This window comes from Bison bison, unplaced genomic scaffold (assembly GCF_000754665.1).
Source record: "Bison bison bison isolate TAMUID 2011002044 unplaced genomic scaffold, Bison_UMD1.0 scf7180017864382, whole genome shotgun sequence".
In the NCBI taxonomy this organism is placed as follows: domain Eukaryota; kingdom Metazoa; phylum Chordata; class Mammalia; order Artiodactyla; family Bovidae; genus Bison; species Bison bison.
The window spans coordinates 6612656-6631734 of NW_011494954.1; the positions used below are offsets into that span (position 1 = coordinate 6612656).

A 19079-nucleotide genomic window follows, 5' to 3' on the forward strand; every position below is an offset into this window, starting at 1 on the left:
CATCACTATGAACAAAGCTAGTGGAAGTGATGGAATTCCAGTTGAGCTATTTCAAATTCTAAAAGATGATGCTGTGAAAGTGCTGCACTCAATATGCCAGCAAATTTGGAAAACTCAGCAGTGGCCACAGGACTGGAAAAGGTCAGTTTTCATTCCAATCCCAAAGAAAGGCAATGCCAAAGAATGCTCAGACTACCGCACAATTTTAGCCTTAGTTTCCTCAATTATAAAATAGGGAAAATATCCCATGAAGATTAAGTGAGACTATGCAGTCCTCATGCAGAACATGAGAACAATAGTACTGAACTTTTTCATTCTATCACTGTCTGTTATATTATAGCCTAAACAGAATAATCAATCTGATTATTAATACTATTTTGTCTCATGTGTAGACTGTGGGTTTTAGCACTTGATAAACATACTATTAGCTTGAAGTGAATTCTTAGAAAGTTAAAAATATCATATCTTATCTCTTCCACATGCCATTTCTGTCCAATATGTCTTTCTCAAAAGTCATCAGTTACATTTAATATCCCAAATCTCTGACCTGTTCTGATGACAGATCTCCATCTATTGTGATGTCATCCAGTACTTGATGGTAGTATTTCACATGATTTTTTTTTTCTGGCTACAGTTTAAAGGGCACTTCCTGTTTGTGAAGTAAAGCCTACCATACTATCAAAATATGTAACTGAAGGGTTACAGTATGACTTCGTGTGATTTTATTTCTACATCATTGCCTTAAATAGCAATGAGTAAATCTTCTAAATTATGTTGTAAGACTTCTTGCCCACGAAGCAATATATTCTGTAGTCTCGTTGACAAAGTTTTTAAAAGACCATCCTTGCAGTCTTTGCATCAGTGGGGATATCACTGCTATGAGCCCAGGGTTTATAGAACACTGGCAAAAATTCTGAGGTATGTCGATTTGGAAGGATTTGACATACTACTCTCAGATTATATTGCATTTGTGGAAAAATCAGGATGCCATTTAGAAGTAAATTTTAACCTTGAATTTACTGAAATATGTGTGAATACAATTCTGTACTGGGTTTTCGCCAGAAAAGGTAATCCTGACTTTGTGGAGCTGCTTCTCAAGAAGACAAAAGACTATGTTCAAGACAGAAGTTTTAACCTGGCACTGATATGGAGGTAATAATCTCCTAAGTTTTCAACATAAAAGGGGGAAATTTCTCTTTAAGGGATTATACTACTCCTTTTTTTCTAAAATGTATATTTATAGTGACTATATAAGGAAGCCTGAATTGATTGTCCATTCATTTGTTCATTCCTTCATTATTTATTCCATAGAATTTTGCCTATTATGTACATTATTATGTGTCAATAAATTACTAGTGGTTTGCTCTATAGAGCTTACATGTTAGTGCTCAAGATAATGCAATGTTAAACAACCTAGATTTCTGTAACTAGTCAAAGACATTGCTTTTGTAATGCTGTGATCTCTTCTTTTTGAGAATACTGAGAATGTTTACCTATAATATCACGTATATAAACTGACTTTCAAAGTATAATTCAGAGTATAAACACATATTCACTTAGTAATACTTATTAAACATAATAATTCTCTTTTTATGTTAATATCATTGACAAATTTGACATCAAATTCCCCGGAGTTGACTACAATGAAAGTCAAATACCTGATTAAATCTGTTATGGAATCACATTTTCGTCTAATCCAAATATGGCAATCTAGCTAATGAATATTACTGAGGATCTTATCAGAATAAAATATCTAACATAACCTCTTTGTAGTCTGTAATACAGATTTTAAAGTTACTTAGTTTGTACTAACTCCAATTTACTTTTTGGTTTTAGATATTCATTTGAATATCTCAATGAACAGAATAGATGTGCATATGTTCACTCATTCAACAAAATATTTATCACCTTACTATATACAAGGCACTGTACTTAGCACAATGATAGAACTACCTATGTAATGAAAAATAAGACAGATCAGTTTAAGACTAAACCCATTTCCATTTTCCTGAAGCAGTGTTGTTTTCTTGATGGTGTATTATGTGATCCTATGTGGTGTTAGAGAACCACTAGATTACTTTCCTTAATAATAATCAATAATTACCCAAGTACAAAAATGAGCACTTAATTCTGGAATATCAATAAACAAAACTCCAAAATATCACTTTTTGGTTGTTTTAAGGGCTACTATATATGTAACTATAGCAGAGATCAGCAGCTTCTAACAATGAGCATCACTAACTGGACTAAGTAATGCCTTTATATATCCCTTGACAGGTCCATAGGAAAGAAAAATGAAATGAAACAGAGGAAGAGAGGATTAAGTTTTTTACAAAGGTTAATGGGGGAGTGGAGGGGCAAGGTAAAACTGAAAACAAAGAACAGGAAATGAAAAAGAAACACACAGTGGGACATAAGAGTGTGCCATTAACAACTGTTTTGATAAATTGTTAAGATTCATATATTTTGACTTAGATGCATCATCAAGGTAAAACACATTACAGACCAATTCTATGTCCCACAGCTTTTTGGATCTTTGAGAGTCACAGAACTTTAAATTCAAATGGAACCTAAGAATTCATTAACAAACCTCCCCCAGCCCCTCTTCCTGGACAACAACTCCCATAATGTATCTTTGGTTGCTGCTCATCTGGTCTTTGCTTGAACCAACGCTAGTAGTAGTGAGTTAACTATTTCCTGAGATAAACCATTCCTTTACCAGGGACCCTTCTCTGTCCTAGCTATCCACTTTCCTCTCAATGATTTTACCCAGTCCCATGACTTTAAATATGTCAATTACTACTAAATCTTTACCTCCAGCCCTGACCTCTCCTCTGAGCCCCAGACTCCTCTTATAAATTAGGCTATTGGCTCAACATCTGAAATTTAACAGAAACAAAACAGAGTATTGATCTAAGTTATCCTCTGCCTGCTAACTTGCTCCTTCTCTTGAATTCTCCACTAGATTAACAGCCTCTGTTGCTCAGGTCAGAAATTCAGGACTTATTCTTGTTTCTTCTCTTTCTTTCACAACACATCAGCAAATCTTTTTGACTTTATCTCTAAAACGTATCCCAATTTGTTATCCTTTTCATGTCCTCCATTCCTAACCTAGGTGAAGCCACCATTACTTCTTACCTAGATACTCCAAAAGACTCCTACTGGAAATCTTCCAGCTTCCATTCTTCCTTCTTACAATCCATTCTTGAGGCAGCAGCCTGAGTGACCTTTTAAAAATGTGAAATAGGCCATACCACCCATGTTTAAAATCATCCAAAGTTTTCCCACTACCAGTAGAAAAAAATTCAAAATCTATATCCATTTTTTAAAATTCCCATACAATCTATCCCCAAATCCAACCTCCCAAATCTATTCTTATGTCACTCTTCCTTGAACACTATATTCCAACCATGTATTGGTTGTCCACTATATACTCTTGCTAAAAGTAAGCTCCAGGAGGAACTTACCAGGTGGTCCAGTGGTTAAGACTCTGTGCTTCAAATGGAGGCGGTGCAAGTGTGATCCCTGGTTGAGGGATTAAGATCCCACACGCCATGTGGTGTGGCCCAAAAAAAAAAAAAAAATGCTCCATGAAAGGAGCATATTCTTTAACAGTGCCTAGAACTATCCAGATACATAGCAAGTGGTTAATCGAGATTGCATTAGATGAAAACTGAATTTTTATACAGTGTTTAGATTCTTCTTTGTCATAATGCACTGAATTCTGTCTCCATTTCTCCAACTCTGCCCCAAGAAATATAAAGGACAAAGTCTACTCATTCTGTCTCCTATATGAAAACCTCTCAAATATTTGAACATAGTTATTTTGACCCCATAAAGAATATCTTAAGTTTCCTACTATCTGTTGTTTATTTCCATAACAGCATCACTCTTTGGTCACCTCCCCTTGTATACACTCCAGTTTGATAATTTCCCTAATACAATCATAAAGTGTATTAATAGGACCCTGGGGGAAAAAAAAAGACAGAATTAGTGAGGGAAAGGAACTTAAAGTTTGTTCATTTTATTTTTGCTTATTTATTATAGCAAAAATATATGCTACTGTATGGCAGACTGTAAGTGGTTAAAGAGAGATAATATCATTCAGTTAAAATAATAGCAAGTATTTAGCATTTTCTAAGTACTAGGCATTGTGTTATTTGTTGGGGATACAAAAACAAAGTAGATATATTTCCTAATTTTGGAGAACTCACAGACTAGTAAGCAGGCCATGAAAAGAATAATTCAATATAAATTCAGAAACAGAAGTATGTACAGGTAGAAAGAATATAGGACATTGTTAACACTATTGGGGAGCAGCAGATATCTAGAAGGCTCTTTAGAAGTGATGTCTTAAACTGATTTTTCAAAGATAAAAAGGAGTCTTCCCTGTCTTTCCCTTGAAGAAATATAATCTAGGCAGAGAGAGGCTAACTAAAGCCAAGAGAGACACAAACACATTTTATCCATTGACTACAGGCAACTCAGCAACTGCTAGAAAATGAGATGGAAATCAAGTAATAGGGAGCAATAAGGCCTAAAAGTGAAACTGTGAAAGATTTTGTAGGTCATACTAAGAAATCTAAAATTTACACCATGGGTGATGCCCAGTCAGTGAAGATCAGAACTGTAGTATGAAAAGATTAACCAGCTCTCATCTGAAGACTGGATTGTGGGAAGAAAGGCTGGAGCTGTAGCTGACAGACCAGTTTGTAGACTGCTCATCAGCAGTTCCAGAATTTCTATGTAGAAAAGGTTGAGGGACACATCTGATTGAAAAGAGGCAGGTGGTTAGAGGAGTTGCTTGAAGCTGAATTTGCATAGCATGCCCAGTATGCTAACTAAGATTATATGTGTATTTATAATAATTTGGGAGGAAGAACTAATTCTGCTCTACTACCACGACCCCACACACACACAGCCCCTAGCCACCTTTTGTTATCATAATTGTCCAGGTAAATTATAATGAGGACTTAAACTAAAACAATAGCAATGGGAAAAGAGATATTACTAAACAGAATAACCAGAATTACAGTAGGTGATCAGAAGTAGAGAATGAAAGAGGAAGAAGAGTTAAACTTCAGATTTATAAATTTTGAGACTGGTTGATGATTGTATTAGTTTCCTTTTGCTGCTGTAACAAATTGCTACAAACTTAGAGCCTTAAAACAAGATAAATTTATTATTTTCTATTTCTGATGATCAAAAGTCCAAAATGAGGCTACAATGGCTCATATCAAGATGTCACAAGGCAGATTCCTTCTGGAAGCACTAGCTAGAGGCATTAGCTGCTTTTGCCAGCTTCTAAAGCCTGCCTACATTCCTTGGTTCATTTGCATGGAACCATGAAAGACTATCAACAGCCAAAGCAACCTTGATAAAGAAGAAAAAAGCCAGAGGTATCATGTGCCCTGATTTCAAACTATACTACCCTGATTTCAAACTATACTACAAAGCTATAGTAATCAAAACTGTGTAGTAATGGCATTTTTTAAAAAGATACATAAATCAATGGAACAGAATTGAATGTCTAAAAATAAACCCATGTTTTTATGGTCAACCAATTTATTACAAAGGAAGCAAGAATATACAATGGGGAAAAGACAGCCTCTTCAATAAATGGTGTGGGGAAAATAGGATAGCTACACACAAACTGACCAGATTGTTACACTATATACAAAAATAAACTCAAAATTTATTTAAAACTGAAATATGAGACCAGAAATCATAAAATTTCTAGAAGAAAACATAGGCGGTACATAATTTTACATCAGTCTTAGCAACATTTTCTTAAATACATATCCTCAGGCAAAGGCAACAAAAGCAAAAATAAACAGATGAAACTACATCATACTAAAAAAGCTTTTGGATAGCAAAGGAAAGCATCAACAAAATGAAAAGGCTTACTGAGTAAAGGGAGATATGCACAATATATCCAATCAGAGGTTAATATCAAAAACACGTAAAGAACTCAATATTATAAAAATAAAATTTTGAAAAAGGGGGGGACCCAATAGGTGTTTTTCCAAGGAAGACATACACATGGCTTATAGACATGAAAAGAGGCTCAACATCACTAATATCAGTGTGTTTGCATGTGCACACACATATTCAGTCAATTCAGTTCAGTCACTGAGTCATGTCCGACTCTTTGTGCCCGATGAAACGCAGTACGCCAGGCCTCCCTGTCCGTCACCAACTCCTGGAGTCCACTCAAATCCATGTCCATTGAGTTGGTAATGCCATCCAACCATCTCATCCTCTGTCGGCCCCTTCTCCTCCCACCCCCAATCTTTCCCAGCATCAGGGTCTTTTCCAATGTCAGCTCTTCGCATCAGGTGGCCAAAGTATTGGAGTTTCAGCTGCAACATCAGTCTTTCCAATGAACATTCAAGACAGATCTGCTTTAGGATGGACTGGTTGGATCTCCTTGCAGTCCAAGGGACTCACAACAGTCTTCTCCAACACCACAGTTGAAAACCATCAATTCTTCAGCGCTCAGCTTTCTTTACAGTCCAACTCTCACATCCATACACGACCACTGGAAAAATCATAGCCTTGACTAGATGGACCTTTGTTGGCAAAGTAATGCCTCTGCTTTTTAATATGCTCTCTAGGTTGGTCAAAACTTTCCTTCCAAGGAGTAAGCATCTTTTAATTTCATGGCTGCAGTCACCATCTGCAGTGATTTTGGAGCCCAGAAAAATAAAATCAGCCACTGTTTCCACTGTTTCCCCATCTATTTGCCATCAAGTGATGGGACCAGATGCCATGATCTTAGTTTTCTGAATGTTGAGCTTTAAGTCAACTTTTTCACTCTCCTCTTTCACTTTCATCAAGAGGCTCTTTAGTTCTTCACTTTCTGCCATAAGGATGGTGTCATCTGCATATCTGAGGTTATTGACATTTCTCCCTACAATCGTGATTCCAGCTTGTGTTTGATCCAGCCCAGCGTGTCTCATGATGTACTCTGCATATAAGTTAAATAAGCAGGGTGACAATATACAGCCTTGACATACTCCTTTTCCTATTTGGAACCAGTGTGTTGTTCCATGTCCAGTTTGAACTGTTGCTTCCTGACCTGCATACACGTTTCTCAAGAGGCAGGTCAAGTGGTCTGGTATTCCCATCTCTTTCAGAATTTTCCACAGTTTATTGTGATCCACACAGTCAAAGGCTTTGGCATAGTCAATAAAGCAGAAATAGATGTTTTCCTGGAACCCTTTTGCTTTTTAGATGATCCAGCGAATGTTGGCAATTTGATTTCCTCTGCCTTTTCTAAAACCAGCTTGAACATCTGGAAGTTAATGGTTCACATATTGTTGAAGCCTGGCTTGGAGAATGTTGAGCATTACTTTACTAGCATGTGAGATGAGTGCAATTGTGCGGTAGTTTGAGCATTCTTTGGCATTGCCAATGAAAAGGCAAAAAGATAGGACGCTGAAAGATTAACTCCCCAGGTCGGTAGGTGCCCAATATGCTACTGGAAATCAGTGGAGAAATAACTCCAGAAAGAATGAAGGGATGGAGCCAAAGCAAAAAGAATACCCAGCTGTGGATGTGACTGGTGATAGAAGCAATTACCCACCTCGGTAATTGGTCTGATGCTGTAAAGAGCAATATTGCATAGGAACCTGGAATGTTAGGTCCATGAATCAAGGCAAATTGGAAGTGGTCAAACAGGAGATGGCAAGAGTGAACGTCGACATTCTAGGAATCAGAGAACTAAGATGGATTGAAATGGGTGAATTTAACTCAGAGGGCCATTATATCTACTACTGTGGGCAGGAATACCTTACAAGAAATGGAGTACAGTGTCCCACAGGTTTTGGGTTGTTGTGTTTTCATTTTCATTCATTTCTATGCATATTTTGATTTCTTTTTTTATTTCTTCTGTGATTTGTTGATTATTCAGCAGTGTGTTGTTCAGCCTCCATATGTTGGAATTTTTAATAGTTTTTCTTCTGTAATTGAGATCTAATCTTACTGCATTGTGGTCAGAAAAGAAGCTTGGAATGATTTCAATTTTTTTGAATTTACCAAGGCTAGATTTATGGCCCAGGATGTGATCTATCCTGGAGAAGGTTCTGTGTGCACTTGAGAAAAAGGTGTAATTCATTGTTTTGGGGTGAAATGTCCTATAGATATCAATTAGGTCTAACTGGTCTATTGTATCATTTAAAGTTTGTGTTTCCTTGTTAATTTTCTGTTTAGTTGATCTATCCATAGGTGTGAGTGGGGTATTAAAGTCTCCCACTATTATTGTGTTACTGTTAATTTCCCCTTTCATACTTGTTAGCATTTGTCTTACATATTGTGGTGCTCCTATGTTGGGTGCATATATATTTATAATTGTTATATCTTCTTCTTGGATTGATCCTTTGATCATTATGTAGTGTCCTTCTTTGTCTCTTTTCACAGCCTTTGTTTTAAAGTCTATTTTATCTGATATGAGTATTGCTACTCCTGCTTTGTTTTGGTCTCTTTTGTGTGGAATATCTTTTTCCAGCCCTTCACTTTCAGTCTGTATGTGTCCCCTGTTTTGAGGTAGGTCTCTTGTAGACAACATATATGGGGGTCTTGTTTTTGTATCCATTCAGCCAGTCTTTGTCTTTTGGTTGGGGCATTCAACCCATTTACATTTAAGGTAATTATGGATAAGTATGATCCCGTTGCCATTTATTATTTTGGGTTCGAGTTTATACACCCTTTTTGTATTTCCTGTCTAGAGAATATCCTTTAGTATTTGTTGGAGGGCTGGTTTGTTGGTGCTGAATTCTCTCAGCTTTTGCTTGCCTGTAAAGCTTTTGATTTCTCTTTCATATTTGAATGAGATCCTTGCTGGGTACAGTAATCTGGGCTATAGGTTATTTTCTTTCATCACTTTAAGTATGTCCTGCCATTCCCTCCTGGCCTGAAGAGTTTCTATGGAAAGATCAGCTGTTATCCTTATGGGAATCCCCTTGTGTGTTGTTTGTTGTTTTTCCCTTGCTGCTTTTAATATTTGTTCTTTGTGTTTGATCTTTGTTAATTTGATTAATATGTGTCTTGGGGTGTTTTGCCTTGGGTTTATCCTGTTTGGGACTCTCGGTTTCTTGGACTTGGGTGATTATTTCCTTCCCCATTTTAGGGAAGCTTTCAACTATTATCTCCTGGAGTATTTTCTCATGGTCTCTATTTTTGTCTTCTTCTTCTGGGACTCCTATGATTCGAATGTTGGGGCATTTAACATTGTCCTGGAGGTCTCTGAGATTGTTCTCATTTCTTTTAATTCATTTTTCTTTTTTCCTCTCTGATTCATTTATTTCTACCAGTCTATCTTCTACTTCACTGATCCTATCTTCTGCCTCCGTTATTCTACTATTTGTCCCCTCCAGAGTGTTTTTTATCTCATTTATTGAAAAAGGAACCCTTTTACACTGTTGGTGGGAATGCAAACTAGTACAGCCACTATGGAGAACAGTGTGGAGACTCCTTAAAAAACTGGAACTAGAACTGCCTTATGACCCAGAAATCACACTACTGGGCATACACACCAAGGAAACCAGAATTGAAAGAGACACGTGTACCCCAATGTTCATTGCAGCACTATTTATAATAGCCAGGACATGGAAGCAACCTAGATGTCCATCAGCAGATGAATGGATAAGAAAGCTGTGGTACATATACACAATGGAGTATTACTCAGCCATTAAAAAGAATACATTTGAATCAGTTCTAATGAGGTGGATGAAACTGGAGCCTATTATACAGAGTGAAGTAAGCCAGAAGAAAAACACCAATACAGTATACTAACGTATATATATGGAATTTAGAAAGATGGCAACGATAACCCTGTATGCGAGACAGCAAAAGAGGCACAGATGTATAGAACAGTCTTTTGGACTCTGTGGGAGAGGGAGAGGGTGGGATGATTTGGGAGAATGGCATTGAAACATGTATAATATCAAATATGAAATGAATCACCAGTCCAGGTACAATGCATGATACAGGATGCTTGGGGCTGGTGCACTGGGATGACTCAGAGGGATGGTACGGGGAGGGAGGTTGGGGTGGGGGTGTGGTTCAGGATGGGGAACTTGTACACCCGTGGCAGATTCATGTTGATGTATGGCAAAACCCATATAATATTGTAAAGTAATTAGCCTCCAATTAAATAAATTTATATTAAAAAAAAGAAGAAGAAATGGAGTAGCTATCATGGTCAACAAAAGAGTCCGAAATGCAGTACTTGGATGCAATTCAAAAACGACAGAATGATTTCTGTTCGTTTCCAAGGCAAACCATTCAATATCACGGTAATCCAAGTCTATGCCCCAACCAGTAACACTGAAGAAGCTGAAGTTGAATGGCTCTATGAAGACCTACAAGACCTTTTAGAACTAACACACAAAAAAGATATCTTTTTATTATAGGGGACTGGAATGCAAAAGTAGGAAGTCAAGAAACACCTGGAGTAACAGGCAAATTTGGCCTTAGAGTACAGAATGAAGCAGGGCAAATAATAGAATTTTGCCAAGAAAATGCAGTGATCATAGCACACATATTACAGAAATGCAAATTAAAACTGTAATGAGATCACTTCCCACTTGTCAGAATGTTATCAAAAAGACAGCAAATAAGTGTTAATGAAAAGAAAAGGGAAACTTTGTGCACTGTTGCTGAAAATGTAGACTGTGCAGTCACTGTGGAAAACAGTATGTAGGTTCCTCAAAAAATTAATAATAGAGTTACCATAGGACTCAGCAAGTTCACTTCTGGGTATTTATGTGAAGAAAATGAAAACACTAATTCAAAAAGATATATGCATGTCTATGTTCATTGCAGCATTATTTACAGGACCCAAGATATGGAAGTAACCTAAGTAATCATAGTAGATAAAGAAGTCATGTCTGTGTATATACACATAAATACAATGGATTATTACTCATCCATAAAAAAGAATAAGATCTTGCTATTTGTGATAACATCAATAGACCTAGAGGACATTACACTAAGTGAAATAATTTAAATAGAGAAAAACAAATACTATGTATTTGTAGAATACATAGTATTCTACATGTAGAATCTAAAAAACAAAACAAATGAACAACAACAAAAAAAGGAAACAGACTCATAGATACAAACTATTGGTTTCAGGGCAGCAGGGTTAGGAGTTCAGAGAAATAGGTAAACGAGATTAAGAGGTACAAACTTCAAGTTATAAAATAAGTCATGGGGATGTAATTTACAGCATTGGGGATATAGTCAATAATATCATAATAACTTTGCACAGTAGCAGATGATGAATTGTAGTGATCAGTTCATAATGTATTTAAATATCAAACCACTATGTTGTATACCTGAAACCAATATAATATTGCATGTTAACCACACTTCAATTAAAAATATAAATAAAATAAAATTGACAAATGCCCTCACTGCACCTTCTCAGCACTTCCATACTTATCCTGCCTTACTTTTTCTTTTTCCCCACAATATTTATCAGAACCTCTACATACTATAAAATTATCTTGTTTGCTATGTTCATTCTGTATTGTTTGTTTCCCCTCACTGCTGTATTAGCAAGAAAGGAGGTATCTTTGTTTTGTTCACTCATATATCCCAAGTACCCAAAAGACTGCCTGGCATACAGTATGCAGTCAATAAGTATTTGCTGAATAAATTATCATGTTACTGTCACAGATGAAATTGCCTGAGAATAGTTAGTCAGATGAAAATTAGTCAAAAGGCCACACTTACTTTACTTAGATATTAAGGGCAGAGAAAGAGGGATAAGTTAAAGAGGGTTGAGAATGAATAGTCAAAGAGGTAGCTGCATCTTAAAGAGAATGGTCCCACTGAGCCATGGGAAAATATCTCAAGAAAATCAACTGTGTCAAATATCAGAGATAAAATTATTGTGAAGAAATGTATATTGAATTGGCAGTCAGACCAAAAGAGAAATATTAGGAAACATTTTAGAAATAACTATTATAGCTGCAAAACGGAATCATTCTCTGTATATCTCTATGGAAATATTATATTCCACTTCATAACTGTGTATATGACAGGGTTTCAGATACAGAGGGTTCAGTTCATTAAGCTCACATTTAAAAACTGATTCTTGACTTGCTTGCCTCCCTCCATCCATATAAGTACTGTTATAATTAACTGTCAGTACAGATTAAGCAAATTTTGGTTTACAATAACATGCTCTTTAAACGTGAGGATTAATCATATGCCATTTGGGTATAGACTAGACATTCAAATCTTATTTTAAACCTATTTGAGTTTTATTTATGTTTCAACATTTTTGGTCCAAAGTATCTTCTACAGGTAATCTTAATATCTTAAAATCAGCTAATATCTCTAAATCTTAAAAAGGGCCACTTATGGTATTTTCTGCCCCCTAAGTCCCCTGAATCCCAATACTTATAAGACTCTTAAGTCAAATATCTTAAGAGTTAGCAAGATGAATAAATGAGATTGTTCTTGAAAATTCTAAGTGATTGCACTTCACCAAAAATCTTATTAGGTCCAAAGCTATAGAATAAATTAATAATATTTTAATAATATTAGAATTAAATATTTTAATTTCAGTTAATTAAAAAATAATATTTTTCAGGATAATAGCAAAAAAATCACTTAACATATACTTGAGTATCTACTATGGGCCAAGCATTGTTCTAGGCATTTAGGGATATAATAGCATACTAAACAGACAAAAAGCATTGCCCCATAGAACTTAAAATTTTATAGTTCATCTTGCCCACCCATTTATTTTGAAGATAAGAAAATGAAAGATTAGAGACATTAAGCAAGTTGTCCAAAATGATAAGGGCTTAATGGAGCTATGTACAAAGAGCTATAAGGAGTAAGACAAACTCAGGCAATCAAAGAAGACTTTGCAAAAGAGTTTATTTGATAGAGTCTTATATAATCAGCAAGACTTGTCCCAGAATTGAAAGTAGAAGGGAAGAACACACACAAATCCAAGAAACATAGAAAAGTTGAAGGCAGTTGTGATTTGGGAAAGTGAATACCAATAATCAGGAGAAAGAATACAGACGTAGTTTAGAAATTGAATTTTGCATATGTGTTAGAAGTATTTGTGAAAAAGATGAGATGTTCAGGACAATATTGATCTGGAGATGACTCTAGGAGAGAGTTTATATATACTTGACATAGAATTAAAAGGATATATATAGTATCACTGGCACAGTGTTAACAAACTCTTACTTCTTAATTTCTAAAATGCTATTCTGCACTGCAAATTTGTTTTTTTAATCATAAAACTTGGCATTTCAGAGTTCAGTGAAGCTTTGAAGATAGACTTTTGGTCTAGTAATTTTCATGCTGTACTTTTTGGAGTTCCTGACAAGAACCACAGGGGAGGTCTCTAGGACCCCAAATACCCATCAACAAGAAAATTTATCTAATACAGAACATACATTTTAGATAGCAAGTTCTTGCATAACAATACTCCAATGTTGGTTTATATCTGTAAATGAAACATTCTTGCCAAACATCCACCAATCATTCAAGTCTTAGCTCCAGGATAACCTACAGGCAATGAATATTCTAGGTAGAGTTGGGTGCCTCTCCTCAATGCTTTTACAGTATCTTAAGCATGCTTCTATCATAGCAATTATCATCTTTCATTGAAGTTTTTAAAATTAGTCATCTATTTCCCTTACCAGACCATAATAAGCGTCTTTCATCTCTGCATATCTAGTACTTAGTACACGCTGGACAAGCATTAAATAAATTAGCTAATGAATGCCTGAGCAAATGAACACATAAATAAATGCATGAGGAAAGGGAGACTCAAAGAGGCTGACGTACCTGATGTCCCACATCTTATTAGGAAAACTGAAACCTAGAAACTAGAACTTTTAAATCTCTACTATTTTGGGCATTGTATCATGTCACCTCTCATTTTAATTATTTGAAATCCCCGTTCGTCTAGTCAAGGCTATGGTTTTTCCAGTAGTCACGTATGGATGTGAGAGTTGGACCGTGAAGAAAGCTGAGCGCCGAAGAATTGATGTTTTTAACTGTGGTGTTGGAGAAGACTCTTGAGAGTCCCTTGGACTGCAAGAAGATTCAACCAGTCCATATTAAAGGAGATCAGCCCTGGGTGTTCTTTGGAAGGAATGATGCTAAAGCTGAAACTCCAGTACTCTGGCCACCTCATGCGAAGAGTTGACTCATTGGAAAAGACTCTGATGCTGGGAGGGATTGGGGGCAGGAGAAGGGGACGACAGAGGATGAGATGGCCGGATGGCATCACTGACTCAATGGACGTGAGTCTGAGTGAATTCCGGGAGTTGGTGATGGACAGGGAGGCCTGGCGTGCTGCGATTCATGGGGTCGCAAAGAGTTGGACATGACTGAGTGACTGAACTGAACTGAACTGAACTGAAAGTTCTTTTTGAATAATGCTCTCCTTGATAGGCATAATTGTCTAAAACTAATATTTATAGTTTGTATGTGGTTTTGGACTATATCAGTATTTTATTAGACCAATCAAGAGAATTCCAGAGACAGGACTATAAGTAAAATTTCCCTTTCCTTAGTCCTAAAATCCATGTTTACTTGGCCAAATCAAGGCTTGATAATTAATTAAAACAATCCCCTATGGTTGATTCTACCATGTCCTATCTACATATCTTGACCAATTTAATAGCAAACATAAATGTCCATGAAATGAAATGACTGCAAGAACTACATACAATTAGAAAAAATAAAATTTTCATTTCTGTCATAATGGAGCATACATTTTCAAGTCCAGCCACCATATAGTACTCCAGGAAAAGCAAGATTTCAGAGAACTCTCAAAACTCTATTGAAGAAGCAAAATTATACTCTGTCCTTGAGAGACGTGATATGCCCTCATCATAATTTACATTTCTTTAACCTGAAAATATCAATTCTAATTTTATTAAAGTGAAAAAATAGAATTAAGGTAGTTACACTTTTTCCTTTTCAGTCTAATTTTCAAACTCAATTCAATCCCAAGCCTGATACATGATTAAGAACAACAAAAACAAAAAGATATCAAAAGGGTCACATAATTCTGTTCTATTAAAAAGTGAAATACAAAAGTCTGTCCTTCTATTCCATTTTAGATTTTCTAGAGCTATATCAGTTTCATAATGCAACTTCTAATCACTATGGATTTCTCAAATGAGAAACAGAATTGCTATCACTAAAGTTAAATACTTTCCATACAATATAAATCTTTTTGTTTGTTTTTACAAGTGTAAAAGGGGTTTAAGCGTGTAGTAGGAGCTTTCTTATTTTTTAACCTTCTAGTTGGCCTAGATTCAGAGTAGAAAACTTTTTAAGACATATATAAAGGTAAAGTTATATTAAAGTTATTTAAGATAATACTATGATTTTAAGACAAACAGTTTACCACATTTCTTAATTCTACATTCAATGAGGTCTTGTTTGTTTGTCTGGTTCACAGAACTTTCACTCCAGTATACTGTCCAAGCCCGTTAAGTGGCATCACACCTCTACTTTACGTAGCTCAGACGAGACAATCCAATATCTTAAAAATACTCCTGCAATATGGAATCTTAGAAAGAGAAAATAACCCTATCAACATTGTGTTAACAATATTGCTCTACCCTTCAAGAGTGAGAATAATGGTTGATCATGAATTGGTAGACATCGAGGAAGATGCCAAAACATGTTTAGTGCTCTGTTCCAGAGTGCTTTCCACCATTTCAATCAGGGAAATAGAGGTAAGCAAAATATTGTACTTTGTACTTTGACTCAATTATTGATCAAGTTTAAGACAGAACTGTGAGGCAAGAATAAAGTCAATTTTAAATCTATGGATCCAGTGAAAAATTAATCACTGAGTATATACTTATAAATTAAAAACAAGTGGAATTCCAATTATATTGAACATTAACTCTTTTAGTTCATAATTTTATATCTTCTAAATATGAAATAACTTTTAAAAGTTAAATTTATATTTTATTTTAGCATTTGTTAAGTTGATATATGTTATTATTACATCCTAATTACATGATAACCTGTTTATTAGGATTTCTATATCTATTAAAATCACAACAAATTAAATTTTTAACAGATTTCTTTTCCTATAGAATATTTGGAAATAAAAGTTGCATTTCTTCCCACATAAAATCACATACCAAGAAACATATTTTGCTTTTCAAAATTCCTGAACAATTTTAAGCATGAAAATATAAAGGCTTTAAATATTTGTTCAGTTGAAAATATCTATCCCTCAGAAATATGAAGAGTTTCTCCTTGATAAGGTTTAGGGAAAAAAAACAACAAACAAACCATGCAATGGGCATGTTCACCCTGTCAAAATGAACTGCAAGTTTTAGCATCAAACTGTATCAAGTTTATTAGTGTCAAAAAATAAGTCTGCTTAAGATAAAGAAGGTAGCCCTATAAATTTAAACCAGTCACATTACTAAAGAATTTAGCAATTCCCCTTGTCTTTAAAGGTGTGACTTCAGAAATAAACTCCTAAGAAATATAATTCTGTTGCATCTTTAACTTTCTTAAGCCTCAACTACATATATCAGTCAAACACCCCTGGGCCAATTGTAAAGAGGGCAAATTGGTCAAATTGTAGCTCAGCTGGTAAAGAATTTGCCTGCAGTGCAGCAGATGGGGTTATATCCCTGGGTTGGGAAGATCCCCTGGAGAAGGAAAATGTAACCCACTCCAGTATTCTTGCCTGGAGAATTCCCATGGACAGAGGAGCCTGGCAGGCTACAGTCCATGGGGTCACAAGAGTCAGACACCACTTAGTGACTAAACCACCACCACCATTTTGGCAACCAATTTTAGGAATTTGCTTGTCCTTGTACAGTGTTAGTTTTGTACCATTATTATAGGACATATTGATTCTCAGGCATCTCTGTGAATGCTATTCCTGAAGTACACTCAAAATAAAACAGTATCAGTTGTAGGATAGAGTGAGTTGATCAAAATCTTTGCCTGAATGGCAAAGTTAAAGCTGGATTCCAATCAACTGCAGTTTAATAAGTGAAGTGGCATTGAGCAAGAAGGTGAAAGATGGCATAAAAACCAGCTTAAAGAACACTTCAAATAACGTGCTTTGCATTACCACACTTCCCAGTTTTATTGTAAATATACATATAGATATCTTTACTTCTAGACCACAGTTCTGTGAGCCCAGAGACTATGTCTGTTTTGTGTAGCCTAGCAATTATCCTAAGCACCAAGCTCACTTCTGAGTATACACAAGATATTCTTTAAAAAATTATTTACTAATGAAAAATTATATATCATTTAAGTTAGTGTCATACAATCTGTAGAGAAGTAATACAGCAGATGTCTTTTACTTCTGTATCAGGCTAATAACATTTACCTTCTAGAACTAAATATTTAAAAGGTTACCTTAACTAAACCTTAAAAAGTCATCTTCACAGGGATGGACCTCTTGTCAGATCTTCTCATGATTCAGCAGTATGAAGTTTTACACTACAATGACTGGAATTACCTGGCAGATTTATGTTGTCTGTGTGTGTGCTTAGTTGCTTCAGTCATGTCTAACTCTTTATGACCGTATGGACCATAGTCTGTAAAGGTTCCTCTGTCCATGGGGATTCTCCATACAAGAATACTGGAGTCCCCTCTTCCAGGGGATCTTCCCAACCTAGGGACTGAACATGCATCTTCTAATATCTACTGCATTGGCTAGAGCCTCCTGGGACCCCAAACCAACTAAATCAGAAATTTAGGAATAGAACCTCAGCACTGATAGTTTCTAAAGTCTCCTAGATAATTTCAGTTTATGGTCAAATTGACAACACTCTAGAGGAGAAGCTAATAAACCATATGATCTAAAATTAAAAAAACAGATTCACTGTTGTAAGAAATAATGTTTTGTGTCCTTAGACACAAAAGACATTCAACTTTATATATGATTTTGTGAATAAAATGGGTATAAAAATTCTTGACTCAGGCAAAAATGTTTTGGGGGAAAAAAGCATTATAAGAGTTAATAAACTTAAGATACAATTCTGTGAGTTCAAATAAAAAATTAAAATGTTTATAATTTGGACAAATACAGTGATTAATATTACAAAGTTAAAATATTTTTCTTTTCTTTAGATGCAGCTAAGTTTAGGAAGACGTCCAATTATTTCAAATTGGCTGGACTACATTCCTTCAACAAGATACAAAGATCCATGTGAACTATTACATCTCTGCAGAATAACCATCAGGGCTCAACTACTAACCAACAATATGCTCCCAAATGGAATATTTTCACTTCTAATCCCTGTTTGTCTACAGAACTATCTGAATTTAGAAAGTTAATGCACATCTTTTTGTCATTCTTTAAGGATGCTCACTGTTGTATGGTTTAGAAGTTAATAAACTATTAACTTCCCACAAATTTTTACTGTACTGAACATTCCATCAGAAAATATATTTTCAAATTTCATACTAAATGAATCACTTTTAAATAAGTATATGGCTATACCCATTACTTATCTATATAGTGGAACAAATTATATGCATTTTTATAAGATTTTAGGTTTACCCTCTTATTCAAATAAAAGTTATTTTGGCCTTGGAGCATTCTTACTACTTGTGGAAAATCTGGTTATATTACTATTCTGAGCTCTGAAGCTTTTACTATCAGTTTGTCCTAGGTTAGGTAAATATTATTTTATATTTTGTATTCATAATAACAAATGTTTATTGAGTTACTTTGCAAATAAAACACAGTGCCTGGTAGTAGGGAATAATTAATTAAATTAATAGGTGATCTCTTTCTTGAGAGAATTTATAATTCTGTAGCAGCCATGGTCACAAACAATACAATGCAAAGAATTAGTCAACCAAAGTGCTGGGAGTAGGATGACAGAAATGTATTATGTCTGGAAATAATTAGCTTTAAATTACAACAGGGAGCTTGAGTGTTTTGGTATATGATACCTCTGAATACTAGACTAGCAGTAGTTTTTTTAGTGAGATATAGTTGCATATAACATTAAAGAGTTCAGGTATAAATATAATGATCCAATAAATTTATATACTGTGAAATAATCACCATAATAAGTCCAGTT

General features: G+C 35.2%; 1 protein-coding gene across 2 annotated transcripts; it reads left to right on the forward strand.

Annotated features, from left to right (window-relative positions):
* Positions 1-622: 622 nt before the first annotated feature.
* Positions 623-18403, forward strand: ASB17 (ankyrin repeat and SOCS box containing 17). Of its 2 annotated transcripts, none has more exons than XM_010857609.1 (3): positions 623-1152; positions 15629-15737; positions 18118-18332. In XM_010857609.1, exons 1-3 carry the CDS (start codon positions 752-754, stop codon positions 18322-18324), a joined length of 717 nt encoding a protein of 238 aa, XP_010855911.1. In that variant the 5' UTR covers positions 623-751; the 3' UTR covers positions 18325-18332. The 2 variants fall into 2 exon arrangements, with proteins under 2 accessions (XP_010855911.1, XP_010855910.1); XM_010857608.1 differs by having other exon boundaries at positions 627-1152; positions 15458-15737; positions 18118-18403.
* The last annotated feature ends 676 nt before the right edge of the window (positions 18404-19079 follow it).